The 26,863-nt window shown below is 40.1% G+C and overlaps 2 protein-coding genes across 3 annotated transcripts in view; both read left to right on the top strand.

Annotated features, from left to right (window-relative positions):
• The first annotated feature begins 7,558 nt into the window (after positions 1-7,558).
• LOC141747417 (parvalbumin, thymic CPV3) lies at positions 7,559-10,265 on the top strand. The gene is made up of 4 exons (XM_074597606.1): positions 7,559-7,619; positions 7,984-8,116; positions 8,556-8,665; positions 10,240-10,265. The coding sequence occupies exons 1-4, from the start codon at positions 7,559-7,561 to the stop codon at positions 10,263-10,265; spliced, it is 330 nt and encodes a 109-aa protein (XP_074453707.1).
• Positions 10,266-17,455: 7,190 nt separating this feature from the next.
• The window catches only part of CCZ1 (CCZ1 homolog, vacuolar protein trafficking and biogenesis associated), a 15,276-nt gene continuing 5,868 nt past the window's right edge, over positions 17,456-26,863 (top strand). Inside the window, exons 1-10 of one of the 2 annotated variants that reach the window (XM_074597212.1) lie at positions 17,456-17,689; positions 19,302-19,399; positions 19,523-19,616; positions 19,714-19,788; positions 20,886-20,933; positions 21,567-21,650; positions 23,907-24,082; positions 24,726-24,807; positions 25,431-25,492; positions 26,425-26,536. In XM_074597212.1, the coding sequence (XP_074453313.1) occupies positions 17,591-17,689; positions 19,302-19,399; positions 19,523-19,616; positions 19,714-19,788; positions 20,886-20,933; positions 21,567-21,650; positions 23,907-24,082; positions 24,726-24,807; positions 25,431-25,492; positions 26,425-26,536 (930 nt within the window). In that variant the 5' untranslated portion in view covers positions 17,456-17,590. The remainder of the gene's footprint in view (positions 17,690-19,301; positions 19,400-19,522; positions 19,617-19,713; positions 19,789-20,885; positions 20,934-21,566; positions 21,651-23,906; positions 24,083-24,725; positions 24,808-25,430; positions 25,493-26,424; positions 26,537-26,863) is intronic. The other variant, XM_074597213.1, reaches the window with a different exon arrangement.

Genomic DNA, 26,863 nt, shown 5'->3' with positions numbered 1-26,863 from the left:
CACTTCTATTATCCCACTTGTCCACTTCTACTGATGACTCAGTTTTGCCAGATTAAATCATTCCTGGACACAGAATGATAACAACTTGTTTTCCAAAGTAGGGGGTGCTGTGCCTCAGATCTTGGGAGCAGGACGGAGGTCTCGGGAAAGAGCTGTGGTGCTAGTTTGTAGTTGGGGAATAAATATATTTTGTTGGGCCTGCTTGGTACACTGAATGCTCTTTAGTGCCAAACCCCAGGTGCAGGGCCCATCCCTATCCTGTCTCCCTGTGCTAGCAGATCACATACTCAGCATACCAGCTGGTATCTGGCAATCAAAGTTCTGCTGCTTTTCTCCATCTCAAAACTGAGGGTAACATAATGCCCACATCTCACAGGGCTGTAAAAATAAATGCATGATAAATAAATGTTTGTGAGGAAAGTATAATAAAATTAAGAGCATGATAAAAAAATTGCTAGGAAATCAGTATTTTTTTTCTTTACAGACAGACTGAAATAGCAATCCAGAAATAAGGAATGAGGAGAATGCTGAATTCTGAACAGTTGCTCATTAATTGAAGTTCATCCAGCTTGTGCGCTCACCTAGTTAGGGTTCGGGTTGAAAAGTAGGAGTGGGATGATGTCATTGCGATTTTATCATAATGCAAACATATACAACAATCAAATTAGGTTACAAAAATGAACTAATTGCAAACAGTACCAACTAGACACTGTGATGTGTGGGTTTTTTTAGGCTTACAGATGTGATAAAAATAAACAGATATCTAAACAGCCTTTTAAAAAATCTAGACGGCTTTAACCATCCAGAACATTATACTTCCAACACGATAGTTGCTCCTATGTAGACTTTTCGAAAAATTCGGAACTCTTGAAAAGTCTGTTCTTGGGCATTAAAAAACTGTATGACTGTCTCATATTGTATTTGCTGGAGCTATTTAAGAAGACGTTTCAGTATTTGCAGATCAAAAATCTTCATTTCAAAATGATCTGCTAATGTTATAGTGTTTCTGATGCAGAACACATTTATGATAAGACATTACAGAGAAGGAAGGAAACACCAATACAGTGCTGGGGAAATCATCGTATTACACAAAATTAAAGCAATCTACAGGACTTTAATGAATACTTAATAACGTGTTCAGGGCTTATATGTTAGCAAAAAATATATTTCCATTAACTCTAATGAACTAACCAGGCCCTGATACTGTAGAATTTTCCTTAACAGTGAAAAAAGAATTATCCATCAAACATATTCACACGATTTCAACGACATCTCAGGAGAGCAATAAACACAGGAAATTCTGTGGAATTAATAACTGCAGTCTGACTGCAGGGCTAAAAGCTATCATTATTGTCAGAAAATGCTATGTATCAGCTGATACCATGTTTTATATTTCTGCCATGTAATATGGGTCACCTGAAGATCTTCGAGCATCATACCAGTATTAATGGCTACGAGAGACAGGCACAGACAGCTCAGATAACTTTTGAGTCAGCAAGCAGCTCCTGTATTTAACCACACTTCCTTCCACACTGATTAGCTTGCTAGGTCTACAAATCTAAGACAATTTCACCACTTACCATTCCATTAAGAACAGTAAAAAATTAATGACAAGGTAAGTCTGATATCAGCTTCAGTGATCACTCCAGAAAGTAAAGAAGAGCTTGTGACTAGAGACATTTGTAGACGTCTCCTTCTTTCAGTATTACCACAAAGCAGATTGGTGACGAAAATGCCGTTTTCTGTCTACAAGAATATCCTTCCTTCCTCCCTCCCTCCCTCCCTTCCTTTCTCCCTCCTTCCTTCCTTCCTTCCTCCCTTCCTCCCTTCCTTCCTTCCTTCCTTCCTTCCTTCCTTCCTTCCTTCCTTCCTTCCTTCCTTCCTTCCTTCCTTCCTTCCCTCTCCGTCTCTCACTCACACAGGCTGTCAGGTGCTGTAAATTTCTGCAACGGTTTATTATGTGCTTTAAGAAAGCTCTTCAAATTGTGCCTGTAAGGCCACACCTGGAAAGACAGCTGCATGATCATAAACATACATTCCCACACAGCTCTTTTAGACTCAAGAACACTCTTCTGGAAACATAAATTTGGAGGTCCGAGACCATGGCCTGTATTGTGCAAATGTTTCCATCCAACCCTTTTCACCGGAGTCCCCAAATACGTGGTTGCCTTTTGTCAACAGAATTTTGTCACATGCTTTATGTGTGTGTTTTAAGCTCTTGTCTGAATCTAGACACCTGCTCCTCCTTTATTTAGAAGGCCAATTCTGTTAAACAAGTGACTTTTCATGATTACTTATTAGGTTAACTCTAATTATAGGGTATTTTTACTTTATACCTGACTAAGGGTGATACATCCTCCTACCACGGAAATTAATGGCAGAAATCCCACCTACATCCATGAGGACAGACAGCGAATACAGAAATAGCTGGAACCATTTCGGTGCTATTTGCTTTATTTTGCCATCGCTTCTTACACTGTGGGTCACAGTGAAATACAGCCATGTGCAAAAAGCCTTTGGTAATGGTATAGTACCACTGTACATATCTTTTACATGTTCACAGAAAACCCGAACAACTTAGACTTTTAAAGGTCATTCCATGTAACGCTGTCTAGAATGCTGACAGCAGACAGAAACATCTTAGACAATTACGTTTAGGGTCAGAGTCAGAAAATTGTGTTACTGAGTCACAGAAGCACTTGCAAGCACATTTAAGGACAAACACACAGGATATCAAATGCTAGCAGAGATCTTCCAAGACAGCTTTTTAAGTGAAAAAGTGTCCTGATCAGAACAAACTCTATGAATTAGTTACACTATTAAGCAGTTTATGTCAGTCTATTCTGCTATCACTTTCAAAGACAACTCAATCTCGTTTACATAGGACACAATTTAAACGGGGGAAAGTACACAAGACATTTCTCCTAACACGAGAAGTACCTGTCTTTGTTTAGCTCCAGACCCACAGTGCTGCAGGATGTATCTTGTATCTTGGATTCTACAGGCCAGCTCTCTGCTCAGTGTTCTGAGTAGTATCCTCTACTTGCTGGAGGGAAAGAAAGCTTTGTCACTGAGGCTTCCAAGGCCTGGATTTCATCCTTCATTGTAATAACACCCAGGACCACAAAAGGCAAATACTAAACTGTGTTCTTAAACCTCTCCATTAGATATGGTAAAAGATTATGTCCCAAGCAACCATTCTGTAATTATTTCTATATGATTAAAGCATGTGCCTTAAGAAACAACTTGAAGTGGCGGAACAGAACTAATTTTGTTGTAATGGTCTTTTTCAATGATTATAATTATATTCACACTAAGATTCTCTGCCATTACTACTGAGACATCAACACTAATGATCAACCACATAGATTACCGAGTATCTATTATAGTTACTTCCAAACTCATTACAAAAGCAGACTCTCTTATCCAGGATCATGATACAATTGTTTTGGCCCTAACGCGAAGATGGTTTGTATGGCTTTTAGAACAGCTGCTCCGGCATCTCTTTACATGACTGTAGTTGGTCTCAGGTTAACACCTCTCCTGAGACAACTGCTGATGTTCCTTTTGCATCTGCTTGAAGTCATGGTTTTGGTTGATTGCCACTGCTAATTAACTCTGGACTTTGCACCAAACAGAACACAAAGAGTACAAGACTAGTCCACTACTTGTCAATGATTTAGCAAAACACAACTTTCCTCTGCTTATTAGAGAAGTCTACGGTACTTGATTTGAAAACAGTTGGTTTACAATACAACATAAACAATATGTTTAGATTCCTAGCAAGAACTTATCAATATGAATGTTCTGTCTTTCTGAGAACTACACCTTCAAGTTTAATTCTGGATGTCTGAAACCAAAAAAATGGCTTTAATATTCCTGTACACATTGTGCATAAAGACATCTCAGGGGAAAACAACAGAAGTAAAGTTATACAAGTACATAAATCTTCAGATGAACAACTCCATAGCACTTTCAGATGTCCCCAGTAGAGCAACACCAAAACCAAATAAACAATCAAAAAAATTAATAATTTTTCTTGAACCTCATAGGAACAAGTGCTAAGCATTCCTGGAAACTGTGCAATACTCCAATTCTGTACCAGATTTTGCACTACGGTTAACTGCCCATCACCTAACAGCTGTTGTTCTAATTGAATTATTAGGTATTTTCTTTATAGCATTACATCACTTGCATAATAGAAAATTTTTTATAGATCTCAGTTTTTGAACTCCTAAAGTCATCACAATCACCCAAGTTACCACATACCCCAGAAGTAAGGAGAACAGGCAGATAATTTAGCTGTAAAATAGGTTAACTAATTAAAACATCCCTTTATATAATATACTCATCCCTGATTATTTAATTCTAATTGTAGTGGAGAGAAACCTCTACTTCAGATGAAGTGTCATTAATAAATAAATAAAACCTAGTAACCCTAGATTCCCACCTGTATCAATATACAGTGACATCAACTTGATTCTGAAATTCAGCTCTTTTCGGCTTTTGTAAACCATCTTTCAGCCAGGATTAGCATCACTTTTGTTGTCAGTGTTGAATTTCAAACATTAAAAGATCCCTTCATAAGCAATAATAGTGAACTTATTGTAACAATTAGCTCACTTTTATTTGAAACCATATTTTACTATAGTACTAATTCTGGGTACTTTACTACTGTTGAATACACGTAAAAACAGCTCAGCACCCTGTGTGCCGTGGCAGTGTATGAGGTAACCAGATCAAATTCTTTGAGCATTTGGTGCTTATATTTTAATATAATGCCTGAATTAGTTGCAGACATATTTTGAGCTTGAGTATTATATGCTTGCCTTGATCTCGTTGTTTACTTCTACTTCATTTCAATTTCCTTATTCTCGTGAGCTTTTAATAATTAGCGTTGTATGGCAAGTCAAAAATTTAAACAAAGCAAGCAGTTCAATGAGCAGTGTGTAGGAGCAAGCAGAAATAAAGGAAGCCAACTACAAAGTAACACCTATGGCACTACCACAGAGGTCTAAAAAAACTACCTCTCTCTAGAAACATCTTGGCAGGAAAAATGTCAAGAGGAATCAGTAAAAAAAACTTCTGTTAAAACTCTTATCAACTTGGGATGATCATAAAGGAGAAAATCCACATCAGAGTGCAAAAAGGTACCTACAAGGATGAAAGCTATTTCAGGATGACCCTGTAGAAAGCACAGCATGCGCTTCATTCCCCCTGCCGCTGTCTCATAGACCATATCATGCAAATCTCAGACAGAAAGCAATATGAATGCATAGTACTGAACAAAGAAGATAAATGGAAGTAACACCAAAAGACCTGAGATCAGATCTTCAACTTGTACAAATGAGCATTGTTCAATTTGTTTTAATCAGTCAATACTAATTTACAGCAGCCCATGGCTCATAGGTTTCATAGGAAAGTGTTTGTCCAGATTACTAGAAACAGTTTTCCTACTGAAAGAGACAAAAGAGAGCATTCTAGAGCATACTAGACAGCTGATATTTGGGATTAAAGGTAAACCCGATTACTTGTGATTTATGCCATCTTCTTTTGCATACAAAAGAGATAGCGGAAAAGGTAAAAGTATCATTAAATACTGTCTGCTTTTTTGTATTAATTATACCTTGTATTTCTCTATCCAAATTCAGACAAACAGGTGCTATGGAACAATAGCTATGCTCGTTAAACCAATCAGGAGTAAATCCACTGTAGTCCATTAACTTACCCCAAAGCCTAGATATCTTACTACTCTACTCCACTGTGTAACTTGTAACTTTTGCTACTGTAAAAAAAATTACTTGTTCAGCACACCAAGCTATTCCCGTTCATTACAAATTAAACAATGCTCATGTATTAGAAGAACATTACTTTGGATACCATAATAAACTTATACAATAAACTCTAACCAAAATACATGTGTGTTTTATTGGTCTTCATCCTAGAATTCTGACCACATAAACCCCCTGGAATATGGAAAACCTCATATCTGCTGTTCCAAATTTTCTGAGTTTTTTATTTCCCAAATTAACGTTCTTGAAATATCCAACAAACCCCCAGTTATTTATACCTACGATTTTAATTTCATATCAAGGAAACAGATTGTGAGAATGTGTGTTGTAAAACGTATATACATCTATCTCCACACTAACAACATTTGATTCCTACAACTTCAAGTAAGTCTATTATTGATTTAATGTAATTTAAAATATTCAAAATAGATTACTAAGTAGGCTATCTGATTATACATAATCTTCCAAGGAATACAGACAGCAAGATCAGCTTATTCAGCTTTACCTAGTTTCAGAGTTTTGTTGTCACTGAAGGCACCGGTGTGCATTCTACCCCTGATCAGGGACAGCACTGTAGTTTAGATAACTGTCAGGAAATATAAAATCAAATTTACTGTAGAAAGATCACCCCAAATTATAGCATGCTTTCCTCTATCCTAGTGACAAGTTATCTTTGTCAGAATGACACGTTGTCACCTCTGATCTTTCATCTCCAACTTCCTTTATACATTCCAAAGGATCAACAGACTTGGGGAAACCAAACTAGGTTCTTTTCATAGGGATTTGCCTGCTGCAGTCACCTTCCGAGGAGCGACTTTAAGGTCCAGAGGTTACCTGAAAATCTTTAGCATGCTTGGAGATTGAAAGGCTATGTTTGGATGCCAGAGTTGTACTTAATTAAGGACAAGTGGATTTATTTTAAAAAGTGTTCTTCTTGTCCATATTATCTTAGGATATAAATAGAAAGAAAAGTTTAATTGGTTAAGGAAGAAATTTGAGCTAGGTCTCAAATCAAACATTTGATCCATCAAACAGTAACCTAAGTAGTGGTTATTGTCACCTTTTGAATCCTTTATAAGCCAGAGTGGCAAGCCAGAGCCAACATTACTATCTTGCCTGGTATCTCCTCAGCTATTATTCCTTTACCTAGCTGAGAAAACTATAAAAGGTGAGCAGTTGACTTGAGATTAATGAAATTAAATTACTGTGCAGAGCTGTACCAGTAGTAAGTACAATAACCATTGTTCTAAGATTTTTATTTTAATTGCTGGAGTTACATATGGATGGACCTTACATAGATAAGTATCGGCTTTCTTTTCCTTTTTATTCTTCAGAGGTGTTGGGGGAGAAAACAGAAGCAAACCTTCTTGACTTTCTTTTTTCCACTGCATGTACTGTTATTTGTATTGCCAGATGCCATGCATTCCAGTAAGACTAATTATTAGATTAACGGTTACATAGAGTTTAAAAATGTGCTGCACTTAAATAGGACTCAGGTAAATGACAAAAACTTCACCATCAACTCACAACATCATTTAGGTAATCCATCTCATTAAAAAGTATTATTTCAGCACTGCTATTTTTAAGTAAGTAATGTACTAAATCTTCTAATTTGCAGCGATATTGGTTTGATCAAATAGATTCATCTACCCTTAGAAGTCATTAGCCATACAGTATTCTTTGAAACACAGAAAAACCAATTTGTTGTAAGATGAATTTGCATTTCACAAATCTGTTTGCAATATACTATTTTGCACAGGTTTAAAATGAGCCTTACAGACATTCTAAGCCCTTCTGATATTGCTGCTGCACTGCGGGACTGCCAAGGTGAGAAAACAATTAAAACTCTAAAAATCTATTATTTCGTGTAACACATGGCAAGTTTAATTCAGTCCCAAAGGAACACTGACCAAGCGCATACTGTAAACAGATTTCTGTAATCTCTTTACTTAGCTGTCACAGTGTATTTGTTCATGACTAGTTTATATTGTCAGTTTGTAACTTATCCCCATGTGATTTTTTTTGATGTTTAGGAGGGTATGGTGCACTACGGCAAAATTCATTCTTTGACAGGCTTTATCTATCATTCTTGTCTAGAACAATTAAAATGTAACAAAGCAAGATCCTCAGACCCTTTAGGAACAGTGAACGCAGTGGTCTGGGGTTAATTTATTTATTAATTTATTTTCAGCTCCAGATTCCTTTAGTCCCAAAAAATTCTTTCAGATCAGTGGGATGTCTAAAAAGAGTAGCAGCCAGCTCAAGGAGATCTTCCGGATTCTCGACAATGATCAAAGTGGCTTTATTGAGGAAGATGAGCTCAAGTAAGGATTTTCTGTGTTAACTATTTAGAGGCTATTCAAAAATCAGCACTTTTTATTTTCCAGAACTGCCTTGTAAATGTGAGCACAAGTCATGCTAAATGTTGATAAAACCTTTGGCAGATTCTGAAATATGTATTTAAGTACATAATCCCCCCAGAGAAAATCAAATTAGTACATACTTGCCTTTAATGCTCAATATAAAAAAAAAACCTCCCTGGGGCTGGATTTTGGTAGTGGGCAGAATCGATTGTATCAGGGCTGGACTTACAAAGCAGAAATGTACGTGACTAAGATTTAGCTTGTCAAAGAAAGCAGTGTTTGGAGGACTTGGCTGTCACGGTAAATAATTTATTTATTGATAGCTCTCAGTTTGATTATACAGCCAGCATAAAAGAATAATATTCTTTGAAAATCATAATCAAAGTTGTTTTCTTCCTAGGTATTTCCTTCAGAGGTTTGAGTGTGGAGCCAGAGTGTTGACCGCCTCAGAAACCAAGACCTTCTTGGCAACTGCAGACCACGACGGGGATGGTAAAATTGGGGCTGAAGGTATTAACTTATTTATATACAGAATAAGGCTCCTCAGGATGTGTTGTAAATGATGTGCGATTCTCTTCTATGTTGACAGTACATTAATGCACCTCCAGTGATTTTACTGAAACCCTTGCAGCAGCAACCTGTTTAAGGGCGGAAATGGTCCCTGATCTTACAGGTTCATCTCTGCAACTCCTTCTGCACAAGCAAGTCAAAAAAAACCACCTAGGCTGCCCCAAGGTGCTTTCTCATTGCCACTCACTCACTCACTCACAAATTTCCAGTTGTTTTGAACGGAACCACCCCTTATCTATCCTCCCACATACTCTGATATAAAGCAGTACAAGCATCACTTGTAATACACAAATCAAGGACAAAAGAACCAGCTCTACACAGGAGAATCAACAGCACATACATGGGCTCATTTACAGCAGTTATCTCCCAGCAGAAATCCCACTACTCAGTGACATCATTCACCATATGCAAGAGCTAGCAGCACATAGTCTAATATTTATTTTCCATAATGAGGAGAACAGAGTGATCAAGTGTTACTACCCTGCCACGAGATCCCACAACAGAGTCTGTGCATGGGGATGGATGCTACTTATCTTCAGTGGCAGGTTAACGACCAGATAGGAAGGAGCAGCTGTTTTAGGAAGCAGCATATTGCACTCACCCCATGGAAATGCCAGTGTGATTTAATGGCTGCTCAGTGCAGAAACCTCCGGATCTCATAATTCCGTACTTCTGTATCCCATTTTGAACAGGAAGCACACACTCACACAAAAGGCTCACAGCCGATGGCAACTTGCCCCATGAGAGAAGCAAGCTGCCTAGACGAGCATGAAAGGGGCTTAGGCAATAGCACGCCGGGAATGTGCTGGCGTGCAGATTCCCTAGCTCACTGCACTAGGAGGACAGAACTCTTCTGTTTCTTTCTTTGGAAGGAATTAAATCCAGTTCCTTAGGAAATGTGCCAGAATAAACACACATGATTTATGAAGCAATCTGTGTTCTAATATAGTCGTTCAGGGACAGGAGTGATCAGATACTTTTAACTCACAGAATACAAACATTTAAAAGATCTTCCAAGTAACAGTATCTTATCGTACTACACAATACTTCAGCATCATACCACATGCAACTGCACAATGGTTTTGGGTTTAGACTGTGCTCTAAATCAACACTTCTCAACTGCTGAAGCATTACAATCAGCTAATAATTCACACGGACTCACTTCTCATTCTTTTTCTTCAGCTCTTAACAACTTCTTACTCAAATTCCGTATTAGTCATTCCATTGGTTTTGGCCACCAAGATCAGCATTAAGGCAGAGAGAAAGCTAAAACTACCCTGAATATTTTATTATTCCTGATAAATGTCAGCAAACACTGTCTTTCCATCTGTTGTTTAGAAGAGGAAATTTAGACAACATCTCTCTTCCATACATGTTTCTTCTCCTGTGGTCATCTCTCAGGTAATTGTTTTCTCTTCATTCCTATTCTAAATCTCTTGATAAGCCACTAATCTTTTACTCCTAATCCTTTCATTTTAATAGTACTACTGTAAACATTCTCTTATCTTCCACAGAATTCCAGGAAATGGTGCAGTCTTAGAGGTTCAAAAGGACCAAACAAGATAGAATTGGGATGAAACTGCACAGGATGCTCCAAAACCTTGAAAATCAGGAGTCCCTTATTTATCTTGACAGTGTCTGTTATTTGTTCATTACCTTAGCAACATGATGAAACGCTGATTAATCTTTTTTTTTTCATTGTGTGGACCACTTACCATGTTCTAAACTCTACTTTAGCAGGCACTTCCCTTAAAAATATCCAATAAAGATCGGTCATATACAGTGGCTTATGTCTGTTTTTCTGACTGCTAAACTGAAGCGTGTGAATTCGTAAACTAAAAGTGTTAATCCCTCCAATATCTTATCAGAACTTCATATATGGAACAACTTTTGAAATTAGTGGGAGTTCTGTTTACAGTATGCCTTTTGGGTTAAGCGCGAAGTTCTCAAAACACTCAGATCTTCTCAAAGATCACATATAGTTGTGAAGTAGGTGAGGATAAAATCTCTTACTGACTTCCAAGCGAAAAGCAGTCATACATTTTTGCTTAAGAAGTGGTTTCTGCATGTGAATGTTGCAGTTTCAAACCACTCTTTTTACATTAGCCAATCAAGAGGGCAAGAAAGTAAAAACCACATGCTTTCCTGCAGGAAGAATTAAAAGAAAAGCCAGCATGGACTCGAGGTTTCAGATAACTGTGAGCAGAGGGGAAGCAAAAGATATCATCTTCCTGGTATTTTCTATCTTTCTCAATAGGGAGGACTACAAGCATGGAGGAAGAATTTGTAGAAACGCATGTTGAGAAAGCTTCAACGTACTCTACCGGTACTTCTGGGCTACATCTGCCATATTAAAAATGTCCTTCACAAAAGCATTCATATCTGGGGATGCTGAAGAAACGCCTTTATACGAACAAACAGCTCAGTCATTAGGAAAGAGAGATGTTCAGATGCTCTGATGGAGTATTTATATATTCATTTGTTTCCTCAACATTAACAAGTGCTATATACTGCAGTTCACACACATGCAGCTGTCACTGGAACACAGCATAAGCATTTTCAGCAAAGTGAATAGTTTAGAGTCACTGCAGTTCCTCCATTGCTGCAAATTACTACATTCAAAATTAACTGCATTTTTTTCTTTTCGGAAGTCTCTATAAATACTGGTAATTGTGCAGAAAAACACCAAAATCAAAACTTAATTGTTTATGAGACAACCAGCTATTGCTGTGGAAGAGACTAAAGAATCTGAATGCGCTTGCAAGAAGGACTATGTATGTATTTCAAAGCAACAAAGTCACAAAGAGAGAGTCCATATGGATAATGCTTTGATATGCTAGGCCCTTTTCTCTCTCCCAACCTGTATTTTGCAAACCTAACAAAGCTGTAATTGAAAAATTCCTGTTGGCCTCAAACTTACTAATCATTGAAGCAAGAACAGTTAAATAAATTAAATTTCTCGTTTACTCAGTGTGCAAAAAAGTTCATGGAGTGCCATCCTGCAAGACACCCTAGACAGCTGTGCCAGTACAAATTCTACAATGATTCATCCCTGAGTACTCACCTCTATGTCTTCTCTGCAGCCATCTACTCTTTTGTGAGCCAAGTACTGGAGAACCAGCCAAGAAACATCTACTGTTTTTAAGAAAAAACCATGTATATATTAATCTGCAATTCTTAACAGCTGATGGCTGAAAATTGAATTTTTGTCCCATTTTGAAATGTTTTCAAGCAGTTTAATTTGGCATACAAGTTGTTTGTAAGCTGGTATTCTCAGTACACATGAGAATTTAATATGGTCATCACATTTTGCCTTTTATTGTGCAAAAATAATACAAACTGATAAAAAATGAACATTGAATTTTAATAACACTTCTTAACATTATGAAATATGCTCACCTGGCGTAAATCACTACAGTATCAATGACTTAAACAGAGCTACTCAGATTCACACAAGCTGAGGATCAGGCCCATGGAGATTCGCATAGCATAAGATTGACGTCACAGGATATTCACAAGAAATAAAGTGTGTTCTTGGCAATGAAACCAGTCTGATGACAGAAGGGTTTTGGACTAGTTCACATGTAAGTAACAAACAAATCGCTCTCCATTTCACTTACAATTAAGTGTCCTGACCTTGACTAATCATATTACATCAGGCAGACAAATGCATGTAAAATAAAGAATTTTCCAGTTGCTGTTGCACTCTGAACTCTAGCTCCTCTCAGTGTCTCAGCCATTGCACCATGGACCTAGACAAAGAAACCCAGAGGCAAAGCACAAATTCTGTTATTCTCCACTAAGATGCAACACATTGCTGGAGCAGGCCACTGCACAAAGGGTAGACAGAAGATGCGTGCAGTGCCCTGGCACACAACAAATTTATGAGTGAAATTAGAACTTTCTTCATTTCCCAGAAAGAAGAATATATCACAGATGTCTGCATCTGAAGTTCCTGTAAAACATCTGAACTACAAAGTGTACTCAGGTCCAATCAAGAGGCAAGGAACAAAAAGACTAGGGAAGCACTTCTTGGCCTGACACATATCCTTTTAACTGGTTTGCATGTAGAGGCTTTAGAAAAATCTTGTTCATCATTACTAATTCAGAACATGTCTCAATTGTTTGTTTATAGCTTATTATTGTATACAAGTTGTGCACTAGAGCACCAAACAGAAGGAATACTACCCACTTACTCTATGTGAGATATTTTGAGATCTAACATACAAAGTACTGCAGTTAAAGGAACCTTTCCATACATTTTCATCAGGAAAAAACGTACCTTAAAAAACAACTTATCACTTCCCTGGAATCCTTGAAACGCTAAACCATACTTTTGAATACTCTTGTAAAACACATGATAGTGATAACTCAAACTGTATTTACGCACTCACAGAGATACCTGTCTGCTCCATGGCCTAAACCAAAATGCCATCAGTAAGCTTCTTCTAGAAACATCATATGCAGAATTCCAATTGTTTCAAGTAGGGACTTGTAATTGAAGAAAGCTCCTGGGCAGGGCTTTATTTACTGACAAGCAAGAAAAAACTATTTACCATATTTAACCATCATTTAACACATGGATATGGGTGCTCACTGAAGGGAATGAGCAGCCCCTTTCTATAAGCATATATTTAAGAAATAGGATGGAAATAAGGACTGCATTCATAAACTGCATTCACTACGAAGATTTGACAGGTGAGGCAGCAATCAGAAATCAGCTACTATCATGCTTACAGATTGCCACTGAAGTTGCAACTAGTTATCTAGTTGTATACAAAAATTATTTGTATGTGTATACTGCAATTATTCACTAGACACAGTAACTATAAAAATATACTTGTGATTCCATTAAAATACAGGACTCCAGAATTCAATTTCATGTTCATGTTATTTAGCCCATAATACCTTGTGCCATGTTACCCTGCCTGTGAATAGTTAAAATTAAAATAAAAAAGAATAAACAGCAGCTTTATTCAACTTCTCATCATAAAAACCACCATGCCTTAAATATGTCAAACTACGACATAATTCTTTATGTAATTCACTCTCTCATTTCTTGCTGTGATCAGCAGGGACATAATTAACATATTACTATAATTCATCTTCAGAGCTTTCAAATCCTTTTAACTGGCTAGCCCCTTCCTCATCACAGCTTTTCTTTCACATGTACTACAGATTCAGGCTAGTAACAACACCTAGGCATACCCGTTAAACACATTAAACAAATCAAAACACTTAAATATCTCAAGTCTGGCATGAAAGTAGCTTTTTATTGTTATTCAGTGACTTTGTATCCTTAATCATAACCAAAGCTACTGTAAAGTTACTACCTTCCTTTATGAAATCTCTGATCCTGCAAAGCAAATACATCCATTATTAAACCATCCCTACTCACCATGACGCTCAGCTGCTCCTATTCCTTGACATCACACTGAGAAGAAATCTGGGAGGGATGAATGATACTCCTAGCAGGACCCCCGCATCTAGCTGCAGTGTGTTTTCACATGGAGCTACAAAGGCCTGTTACAGCATTAACAAAGCGTGCAGACCAGGGATATGCAGGCATTGTGCTTTTTGCGGGATCACAGCACTATTTTGTAATTTATTTGCTAAACTAATCCCAAACTGCTGAGTCTACACATTTGCTAACACATTTAGACCACATACTGTCAATGGAACAGCTATTTGAGCTGTCAGCTGTATTTATTTACAGCTGTCAGCTCTAACACCCAGAGTGATTTATAGTATACCTTTTTGTTAAGTCTGCTACCATGCAGCTGACAGAAATGCTCAAAATAGGACCTTGAAATAGGCTCAACAAACCAAAAAGTATGACTACACGATGCTGAAGATACTATTTCTTACTCCTATGTAATTTTTTTAATAAATTGGAAATCAGTCAAAGAGTTGTTAATTATCTGTCTCTTGATGCAGGAGTTGTCCTGTCAATTCCCAATGTACTTATGCAGCAGTTTAATTTTACATAATCATGGGCTAGGAATCACATTTCAAACTCAGGGTGATCTGATGCCACTTTGCAAATGTCAAGGTGTGGTGTTACTGCACATACAATTAAGAAGATGGGATGAAACTGGAACCACAATCGAAGTTTCTTCCTGCTCTGTTAATTTGTACATTAGGAACGTAATAATTTAAGTTAATTGAATCTGTTATCACTTACTCTTTGTAGATTCTCACAAATACTTCCACCAAAAGCAACGTCAAGTTGCAGATGAGGTTGCACTGAGCAGAATTATGTTTTAGCAATCACTACACACACATTAATTCCTTTCCTAGGGAAAGCGTGGCACAGAAACACCTTCCTTAGCAATCACCAATTGCAGCAGGTATCTGCTGTCCAACCATATATGCCTCCACAATATACACCCTGCAACAGTATTTGCATTACAGCAGTAAATAGGCACCCCGGTCATAGACCAGGATCTCCATTGTGTTAAGTCCAGAACAAACACACACCTACAGGTTTAACAGAACACAAGCCAAAATCCAGTCATGGCAGTTTTATAATTTCTTTGGTAAGAGATCAATTAATTTTACTATCAGTACCACCAATTTTAAGAATTTCCACGTTTTGCATCAAGTGAGTAGTATAAAGAAATTAACTTCCCCTCTGGCCTGCTGTCCTGATCGCACGCCGCAGTATAGCGCAAGTTGGGGGGCGGACGGGACACTTTGCTGTTTTCATTTGATATATTCAATCCTGACTGGATGCTCTCAGAAATTGTCTCGTCCGTGTTTCAGCCTTCAAACAGACAGAACATAACTCTAAAGGGCTGACCTGCACACACTACTGAATTTTAACTCACAGCTGTAGGGCAGGAAGCAAGAATTACTGTATTTGGATGCCTCATCCCAACATATCTGGCCTGATTCCCTGCTCAGGGAAACCCTGTGGAGCTCAGCACAGCAGAACCTTCCCCCATCCTGCTTTCTTCTGCTGGCTAGAGGCAGGAGTCACCTTCCACCCTGACCCCTCTGAAAACACCTGCATTACATTGTAAATCAGATTCTCTCTGCAGCTTTGGAAACACTTCCTACAGCTGTGTGAGACCTGGCACTGACTGGAAATGCTCCGTCTGCTGCGACGGCTCAGCCTGTTGTGTCACTCCTACCTGTCCAGCCCACACGGCACGAGGAGCTGCTCAGCTCTGGAGAGGTTTGGGTTAAACGCCATACATGCAGATAGGAAAGGTGACACCCAAGGTGGCAACAAGCTCTACATCCATGGAAACGGATTCTGCACACATACTACATTCACATGAATTCACATATAAAAACTTCGTATTGAACCAGCCTGAGAGGGTCTCAGCATGGCTGCTCACCAGGCCTCACAGCCAGCACCTCCATTTTGTGCCTCACAGGAAGGAGCCCCCTCCATTTTGTGCGTCCTCTCCCTCACAAGAAGCAGCCAGCCCATTCCATTTTGTGCGTCCTCTCCCTCACAAGAAGCAGCCAGCCCATTCCATTTTGTGCGTCCTCTCCCTCACAAGAAGCAGCCAGCCCGTTCCGTTTTGTGCGTCCTCTCCCTCACAAGCAGCAGCCCCCCTCCATTTTGTACCCCTCCTCCCTCACAGGAGGCAGCTGCCTCCCTCAGGCCAAGTTCCGTGAGCGTTTGCAGCCATGGCATGGCAGTAGGGATGTGAGGCAGAGCTGCATGCTACTCCACCAGCCCAGGAGGAAACAGTGGTCATCTCTCTTGCTTACACCACTCACTTTTGGAGTACAGACATTAAATATTAAATTGATGCAATTTTACAGCATCTTGATTCCACACAGTGCTCCTACAGCACTGAACTGGGTTCTCAAGCAAGCCATCAACTGCTGAGGCTCATGGGGGCTATCCAGCATGACACTACCAGCATGGAAAGTAATACAAAGTAAGAGTGATGATAGGAACTGAAATAATAACAAAAATGAAAAATTAAAAACTCAATAAATACTATTTTCTTTCAGATTTAATCTGGCACAACTTTAAGAAAGCTTACTGGTACATTTTTCTAAATGATCTGGTGGAATGCGATGTTCAAAGGTTTTATCCTTTATACTTTACCTTGCTGTTTTATTTAAGTGAATATGTAACTGTAGTTTATTCAAATTCCTAAATGTCATACTCCTACAGAGAAGCAGTGACACATCTCTTACCATGTAGCTGGTTTTTTGGATAGTCCACACAGAATTTTGATTAAAATTGTAATTGAAAAGTAACAGAAGCGCTGAGTGCTTTTATTAGTTAAATGCTGCTGTCTTAAATGTACCAGACAAAAACCCGAAAAACTAATCAGAATAAATGTATCTACTTATGGAGAAAGGATTACCTCCACTAAGTGACGCTGGATGACATTTCCTTCAACATATTCAAACTTGTAGATCTCATCTTTCGAATCTCAGATTTTACCCCTAAAGCGTTTCTACCCTTTTTCAGCTGCCTGGCAGCGCTGACTGAACCAGAAGGGCACTGAACCGCCCTATATTTGCTCTCCGAAAAGGGGTGCTACGGCCCAACGGCGCTTCGGCACGGCGGCCCCGCTCCCCGCCCCGGCGGGGCTGTGCCAGGACGCCCCGGCCAGGTACAGCCTCCTGCTGAGGGCACACCGGGTCCCGGCGCTCCCCAGCCTACTGCCGGCCCCGCGCACCGCCTCAGCCGCTGCCGTTCCCCCCGCGCCGGCGGGAGCGCTGCCGAGCGCCGCTCCGGCCCCGCCGAGCTCTTCCGGGCCCCGCCGAGCTCTTCCGGGGCGGAAGGAAGGCGGAAGCGCTGCGGGGCCGGCGCCGGTGGAGGGCTCGGGCGGCTCCTGATGGTGTGTGGCGGCGGCCGGCCCCAGGCGCGCTCGCTTCAGGCTCGGTATGGCGGCGGCGGGGGGAGCCGGCCAGGAGAAACAACTCGCTCCGACCCTGCTCAGTTTCTTCATCTACAACCCCAAGCTGGGGCCCAAAGAGGGAGAGGTACGGGCGGGGGCTGCGGGGCGGGGAGCGCACGCCCGGCCCCGCTCCGTGCTGGCCTGGGGTGCCGCGGGGCCCCGGGGCGGCTCTCTGGGCCCTGCCGCCCCTCCCCGGGCCTGGGCCTCGGGGTTCCCGCTGTCGGGGCGGGCGGCAGTGGCGGGTACCGGCAGCGGCGGGTACCGGCCGGTGCCGTCCGCCTGCGGCGGGGCAGCCCGCAGCCGCTGGCAAGGAACGGCAGCGCAGGGCGCCCTCAACAGCGGGGCCCGAGAGGCTGCAGGGGGGAGCTGGTCTGTAAGTGACCGTCTGTTACTCATGCCGTAACTCTTTCTAAAAATTATTTTCTTCGGGTAGATACAGCGTGGTAGAAAGCTTAGTGCTTAACTTAGTTAAATTCAAGTTATTGCTAGTATTTTCTTATAATTAAAATCAAGAAACTATAGTCTCTATTTTTAGGTAACAGCACATTGCATGGTTCATGGGATAACCCTAGCGTTACCAGTTTTTGAACAGAGCAGCGTACTTACGTGCTTATTAGTGACCAGGGTGATGAGCCTGTGTGCGCCCTCAGCCAGCCATGGCTGACCCCAGCCTGGGGGAAGCTGTGTCAGGCTGGAGCAGGGCTGCTCTTCGCAGGGACCCTCAGGAGCTGGGAAACAGGCTCCCAGAGACCTGCTGGAGCAAAATGAAGGCAAACGCCCAGTCCCGCATGCGGGATGGCAGCATCCCGTGCACCATGGCAGGCCAGGGGCCGGCTGGCTAGACAGCAGCTTGGCGAAACAGGCATGGGCAGTCCTGGTGCACGGCAGCTCACGGGTGAATCGGCGTGTGCCCTGGCGGCACTGGAAACCGAGCGCGTATGGGGCCGTGTGCTGGAGCATGCATGAGCCGGTCCAGTGAAGCGATTGCTCCGCTCTGCTCAGCACTGGTCAGACTGGGCACTCCCCGGGGCAGGAAAAATACTGATCCAGTGAGGGGCTCCTGGGTTGGTCCGGGGGCTGCAGCCCGCGATGGAAGCTTCAGGTAACGGGATTTGTGTAGCCTGAAGGAGAGGTGATGTGGAAGGGGTCTGATGTCTGTCTTCAGGGTGGCTATCGAGGATGGAATTGGGTTCTTCTTGAAGTGAAAGGGTGAGAGGTAATGGATGAAGCTCCAGCAAGGGAAATTCTCATGAGACAGAAGAAAAAAATTTTCACAGTGAAGTGGTCTAACAGCAGAACAGGGCCCAGAAAGGCTGTGGAATCTCCATCTTTGGAGGTATTCAAAACTTGACTGGCCAAGTCTTGGAGCAATCTGAGATAGCTTTGAAGCTAGCCTTGCTTTGATCTGGCTTTGAAGCTAGCCTTGCTGTGAACTAGCTGTGGAGTGACTAGGGCCTGTGATTTCAACAGCCTGAAATCTGTAAAGCATTTTGAGAGATCTTGGGCTGACTGACTGCTTAAGTGTGCTTAAATATTCCTTCTATCTGTTTTTACAGAAGCCCATTTAGGTACAAGATAAAATTCTGCCTTGGAAATTAAGGGATTAAAGTAAAAAAACAAGCAAACCATGGACTCAGTATTCATCAACTCTAATTCTGTTACAATGCATTTGCTTTGATTCTTTTTTCAAAATTTAGGAGGAAAAGAAGATTCTCTTCTATCACCCAAATGAAGTAGAAAAGAATGAAAAAATTAGAAATGTGGGACTATGTGAAGCTATAGTACAGTTCACAAGGTAGGAAGTCTGATTGCATGGCTCATTGTGTTAGCACAAGCACTGTATTTTAGATTTCCCAATCGTGTGTTTTCTTTTTGTGTGTATAAATATCTTATGTCTACGTATATGTTTTCTTCCCAGGACCTTTAGTCCAACAAAACCTGCAAAATCCCTGCATACACAGAAGAACAGACAATTTTTCCATGAACCTGAAGAAAACTTCTGGATGGTCATGGTACTTATGCATGTGATATGCATATTTCTAAAACATCGTATCGCAATGTTCTCAATGCATTCTGCATTGTCTAATACCAGCCTGTTCCACTTCCTAGGTTGTACGGAATCCCATAATAGAAAAACACAAAGATGGAAAGCCAGTCTATGAATATCAGGAAGAAGAATTACTGGTAATACTGAACTTTTTTTTTTTTTTCTAATGTATTGTATTTTAAGAGTACCTCCAAAAATATCTTAGTTTGATTCTTCTTGAACTGCTGCCAAATTGACTTTTATATATATATTTGTGTGTGTATGTATGTATATATACACACATATATGTATACACACACACACATATATATATCTCTGCATAAACTGAAAAAGGGCAAAGTACGTTTCTATAAAGTTTAAAGAAGAGAGCAAGATAGAGAATTATCCAGATAACGGTTCAAGACCACCCAATAAACATCAATGAAATGTACAATTGTGAGACTTTTAGCTTGGAATAGGTGAATATTTCTTATGATCTGTTTGTTTAATAAAGTTCTTGTAAGATTTTAAATCTATGTATTTTTATTAGGTTTAAGCATACATGTATACTTCCTTACAACTGCTAGTAATCTTTACTAATAATCTGGAAAGACAAACAGCTCATAACTGTTACAGGATTTCTTGTCCAAACAGCAGTATGATTCGGTCAGTCTAATTCTATACAGGAAGGGTATGTGGCTGGGTGGGATAATATTTGAAAAGCTGGCTGCTTAAGCTGCCTCCGTTCATTACGGTGTGCACTGGTTCTGTTCCTCATTGTCATCTAAGAAAAGGATTGGTATCATAGGCACGCTATTTTGCCAGACAAACAATAAAATAGTCTTTTTTTTCATCTGGGTTAAGATCCTAGCCCAATAAAAACCTGCTGTGGTGTCCCATCTGCTTTAGCCTTTGACGTGGATGAAGAGAAAACTAGTCCGAAATAAGTTCATTTTCACTGAGCCCTGGCCTTAGGGAAGGGCGCTCTTTGTAACTGATATCTTGTGCACGAGTTAATGAGGCGCTTTTGGTATTAAATGTAAGGGGGGAAGGGACTCCCTTTATTGAAAAAGTACTTTATAAGGGCAAAGAAATTTCCAGATGCTGACTGAAAATGCTCTTTAACTTTGCAGAGATTGATTTTTCTAATTTGTGCATTTGCTGGCTCTTCAAAATCATATGTTATGCGTAGCTCAGCCAAAATATTTGAAATTCTGCCTCTGCCTGTACTAATATCCTGCTCTCTTTTCTGCAGGACAAGGTTTATAGTTCGGTCCTACAGCAGTGCTACAGCATGTACAAGGTAGAGTTAATACTGGAGCTCCTCTGGCGGGCAGAGGAAGAGATCCTCATGGTACCATCTGGATGTGCAAGCTCATCATTGCTTTGACATTCTTGTCTCATTACTATTGTCTGCTCTCTTCCTGAAGCTGTAATGGTGTTGATGGAGGAGAAAAACAAAGCTTTTGCAGTTACCTGTGCTGGTTCATTAGCTTATCGTAAAAATAAGAGCCTTCTAATTGCTGTGAAGTCCGCATTTCTTCCTTCATGGGCAGTTAACACTAATAAGCATTCGATTTTGATGGTGTTAGATATTATCTATTGGAGAAACAATGCTGGATAAAGGCCATCAATCTGGCTTTTAGAGTACGGGAGCATAAGATACTTAAGCAACACAGATAAATAATTTCTCTACTATTAAAGAGTTTAGTTTCCTTTGCTATCTAATTCCGCCACTGGTGCCATATAGACAGTCCCCTGCTGGAGTCTGTGAATTTGAGAGAGGTATTTTCAATAAAGGGGGTACATTTGGATCTCTGTGGAGTCCAAATACTGAGCTATATTGTAATCTAGATATATTCATGTCCGAGTTAGAAGAAATTATTGTAAACGAATAACCAACTGACTGATTTTCTTTATTTCTTTTAACTATTAGCTTTTCAATGGCACATTCCTGAAAGCCATGGAAGATGGAGGTGTAAAAGTTCTAAAGGAGAGACTAGAGAAATTCTTCCATCGGGTAAGACCTTATTTTTCAGGCACATACAGTGTGCTTTTGCATTGGAAATAAAATGTAAAAATCTTCTCTGGGTAGCTGTAGTAGCTATAACACATAAGCAACGGAAAAGGTGTAGTTACCACACCAAAAGTCTGGTTACCTATTTTTTCAGATACTTCTGCTTCCTACTAAGGTGGTAGGTTCTTTAAATGGAATAGAACCACAAGTAGGGTTATGGCTTGATGGAACAGCTTAGCTGATGGATGTTTTTCCTGATGGAATCACGTTCATCCTTTGGAAATTCTGCATTAACATTTGAATTGGTTAGTGTGATAACAATCTGTGCAGGCCCATATGAATAGCTGTTGCAGAATCATTCAGTTGGTAGGACTCTGGAGAGTCATCTAGTTTGGCCTCCTACTCAAAGTAGGGTAACACTGAATTCGGACAAGGCTGCATAGGGCTTTGGCTGGTTGAATCTTGAAAATCCCCAGGGATGGAGATTCCACAACCTGCACGCACAGGCTGAAGGTCCCCATCCCGTAGTACCGTGAAGTCATGGAGAGTTGTAATTTTTAACTTCGCCCCACCTTGTAGAATTTGTAGTCGTGCCTGGTAAGGTTTCAGGAAATATTGCTGTGGTTATAACTAGTCTTCAGCATTTAATTTAAATCTTTAAAAGCAAATGTTTTAGTGAAAGGATGGAAAGTAAAACCTATTTCTGAGCAAGAAATCCATCAAATGTTATTCAGGTATTTTTCACTTAAAGGAACTGGCTGAGTAGTCACGTCTGCCAGAATTTTGAGTTCCTACATGCAAGGTTTCATCAAGTTAGCTTTAAAAGATGGCATCCAAGTGTCTGTCTGCCCCTGTTTTTCTTGTTTGAACAGAAGGAAACGGAGGACTGCTGTCAGCAGTTGGTTCTCTTGTGGTAGAGATGTGAATATAGATATCTCTGATAATGATGGAGTATAGACACTGTATACTGGTGTTTAAAATCTCGTTCTCTTAGCAGATTTTTAAAATAACACAATATTGTGACTGTAAACAAAAGTACAGTTCAAATTGATTTTAGGACAGCCTTCACGTGTGGGTTTTTGGTGGTTTTTTTGCTTGTTTTTTTAAGACTGTCGTAGACTCTAGAATGAACACCGTTGGCATAAGGTGTGCTTGTTTGATTAGCTGGTGTATACCAGACTAAATTAAAAAATAGAGCATGGCAAAAAAGCAAGTAAGGTATTTTTATCTTTAAAACATTGTTTTTCTTTGAAGTTCCTACTGAAGATAAAACAGTAATTGCTGTAGATTTGTATAACAGAAAGAAATCCAAGGAAAAGTTGTTTCTCTTTTTCACTGGGGAATCAGAAATACCTAAAAAGTTTGGTCGTGCAAGTTGTCCTGTTAAACCCTCTTGAACGTATTGGCTACGTGTTGCTGGTGGGCTTGGACTGCACGGAAACTCTGAAAGGAAATGAGACTTAGATTGTAAACTGTGACAGAGATCTGTCACACCGCCCGTCTGGAAGTGTTTTCCTTCTTGGGTTTTATGGTAATGTGAAATGACTGTAGAGGGAGCCATTGGATAACTCGTCTTTCACACAGCAGAGCATTTGATAGTGCATTTGAAATCTCTTGCTAAAGGTTACAGTCTATCAATGAGAATAATAGAGATTATCTTTTCCTTTGCACATTGAATACTAATGAATTTATCTGCTAATATTTCTATGGAGTTGGTTCTCCAATTAAATATTAGTAAGATAGGCTGTGCTTCCTTATCCTCTCAAAAGATCTTGAGCTAGCCTTAAAAGCTGTTGTCACTGTGATTAAATAAGAGCAAGCTTACATCTGGAATGGCGTTAACACATAGAACGATACGGCCATCTAGTCCAGCCCCTGCCCTGGGCAGGGACATCTTCCACTCCATCAGGTTGCTCAGAGCCCCGTCCAGCCTGGCCTGGAATGTCTCCAGGGATGGGGCATCTCCCACCTCTCTGGGCAACCCGGGCCAGGGTGTCACTGCTCTCAGCATAATTTCTTCCTTCTATCTAGTCTAAATCTTTTAGTTCAGAGCTATTACCCCTTGTCCTGCCACTGCAGGCCCTGCTAAAAAGTCTGTCCCCGCGTGGAGGAGTATGTCATACAAGCAGAATTGGAAGGGGTGGTAGGTTTTTTTGATTGTTAGTGTCGATTACTGGGGATTAGACTAAAACTTGTAATTTAAATCTACACATTGGAAGTTTTCTGAATTCTAAAAAACAACTGTTATTATTCTCTTAGTACTTGCAGACACTGCATTTACAGTCCTGTGATCTGCTGGATGTGTTTTGTGGAATCAGCTTCTTTCCACTGGATAAAATGACTTACTTGAAAATTCAGTCGTTTATTAACAGGATGGAAGAAAGCCTGAACATAGTCAAGTATACTGCATTTCTGTACAACGACCAGCTTATCTGGTAGGTACTTCAGTAATTCTTTTGTGTGTTCGATTTCTCACTCTTTAAATAAGTGCCATAATAGTAGAGCTTCCGAAACAGTGAAAGAGTCGCTTGGAAATGAGAAAACTGAATGGTAAGATGAGTCGTATGTAAGAAAGGCATTGGTCTTTGGCTTTAAAATCTCTAACCTGTACCAAATGATGACTCCCAGGTTGGCCTGAGGAGCAGCTAGAGAAGTGTCCTTGTCATTTCCATTGCTCAGAGCCACTGCAGAGACACAGGTTCCTCTGTAGGACCTTTTTGTAGAGAGAAGGATCATTAAAGGATTGCTCTTTATACGGTTCTGAACTGGAAAGTTGCAATGCTTGTGAAGAGGTCTACTTAAAAATGGACTTAAGAATAGCAAACTTGATATTTGTTTGTTTAAATATTGTTTCTGTTTCTCTTCTGGCTTATGGCTAATTTAGATGTGTTTTGTATTTAGCAAGTAAACTAACATTTTATTAAAAATGAGTGTTCTCAGGTTGAATCTACCGAGACACCGAAATGTTGCTACTCTAGTTTGGTGTGTGCTTTGCCTGAGTTTTGGTTAGAGGAAAACGTGTGACCTGAATTGCAGCACAAACACAACTGGCGTTGCTTTTTCTCCCTGATGTTCTAGGAGTGGACTGGAACAAGATGACATGAGAATCTTGTACAAATATCTCACAACATCTCTGTTTCCAAGGCACATGGAGCCTGAGGTATGGGAGTTGGGGTTTTTTTTTGGGGTGGAGGTGGTTGTTGGGTTTGGTTGGGTTTTTTTCTTCCTTTCATTTCGTTTACCTGGTACTACTAAGGGCTAAAATACCAAAGAGGAGTATCTCTCTTCCCCTCCCCTCTTAAATTTTAGTTTAGGAATTATGAGATTTATTGCTTTCAGGGCACTTTACTAAACTCAGTAGTATTTGCACCTAATGCTTCTAATATGAATTGCGCTGATAATTTGAGTATGGGATGGCAATAGGGAGTTTACTGAACATCGATACCTGATGACTGCTCAGCACTGCAAATGAATCGCTTCAGTTAATGGCCAAGTGCGGCGTTGAGCGCCGTAAGACCACATGGAGTTAGTTATCCCTCCCCACATCAGAAGCTCCGTAAGGTAAGTTTTAAAATTAATAAATGCAAAATCAGAATGCCCGGTTCTATCAGCATCTCTTACACTTTAGCTTTACCTCCTTCATGTTACACAAAGAGTAGGTATCTGCATGAGTGGTAATTTCTGCAAATGGTTTGCTTTGATGTGATTTAAAGACGGTGCACAAAAAGTAACAGAAAATACCTCTAAGTTGTTTTTTCTTGGGTGTGTTCTTTTTCACTTCAGTTAGCAGGAAGAGATTCTCCAGTCCGAGCTGAGATGCCAGGAAATCTACAACACTATGGCAGGTAGCTCTGGTTTCCTGCCTGCCTCAAGGGCAGAATGTCTGGGAGGAGTACGTGTGTTTTGAGGAGATGTTCCGCACTCGGTTTGTTCTAGAGGGTCACACAGTAGTTGGTGCAGTGTAAAACTTGACTGACCTCTGGGGGGGGGAAAAAAAAAAGTCTTCATTAACATTACTGCATGTTTATTATTCCTCCCCACTGTTCTTAATGCACTGCATGAACAATTTGGGAAGTGCTCCTGTCATTTCTTTCCAGTCAGGCACTTCAGACAAAGGTATAGATTTATTCTAGGGATTTATCTATTTATTTTTCCGCTGTACTCAGCGTGTCAGAGTGGGCAATTCTGTATAAGCAGCTGAAGCAACATTATTTTGAATAATTGTGGGTTTGGACATACTTTAATCACAATAACTCCTCTTGCCTGATTTATTGTGTTCTTTTGGGATCAAGGCACTGGCACGCACTCCCTGTCCCGTGTCCGTCTGTCCCCCGCCCCAAATTTAGGTGCTTCTGATACCCCACTGTTGTACGTAAAACTACTTTGAATGTACTGTCGGAAAGCAAAGGAAACTCTTCCTTTGCCAACACTTTACTAACACCACAAAAAAAAAGGGGTTTTAAAGATAGTCACAGCTTGAATGCAGAAGGAGTTTTGCTGCTGTGTCTTTGATCAAACTTATTTTGTTGGCGTTATTCTGACTTTCTGATCCTGTCTCTGTTAACTCCTTGGAGCATATATGCAAATAATATTTGGAAAATGTAAGAGTGCCGAGATAATGTATAAAGGGCTCTATGCCAAGCTGGACAGCTGGAAACTCATTGTATTCAAATAGATTCGTACGTGCAAGTCATTGCTAGTTTCAAAAACATCTGTTAAATAGGAAAAACTGAAATGTAAGGATTCATCGCATCTGACCTATGGAATTATTTTCTAGATTTCTTACTGGACCTTTAAATCTTAATGATCCGGAAGCAAAATGCCGTTTCCCCAAAATATTTGTTAACACTGATGACACTTACGAAGAGCTTCATTTAATTGTTTATAAGGTATTACGTTTTTCTCTGCAATTATTCCACAGAGTTAGGAATCTATATACAATGAAGACAAAAATGATGTGAAGTACTTATGAATTGTATAAAAAGATGCATTGAAATGACGAGGGTAAAGCAAAGAGACAGAAAACTCTCTGCGATTCTAGCAACAAGCTTTAAAGCCTGAGTCCTCTCTTCCCCCCTCCTGTACTCTCCCCAGAACAAACAGTTGTTTTAGTAAAACAAAATACCAGCCTTCAGTTACTTCAAGTGGTTTCACACCTGGCTTCATTAATCAATAAAACAAAAAACTCTTTTTTTTTTTTTTTTTTTTAAATGAAA

This window comes from Larus michahellis, chromosome 8 (genome assembly GCF_964199755.1).
Source record: "Larus michahellis chromosome 8, bLarMic1.1, whole genome shotgun sequence".
Taxonomy (NCBI): domain Eukaryota; kingdom Metazoa; phylum Chordata; class Aves; order Charadriiformes; family Laridae; genus Larus; species Larus michahellis.
The sequence above is the reverse complement of the archived record's forward strand: the minus strand, read 5'-3'. Positions and strand labels throughout refer to the sequence as shown.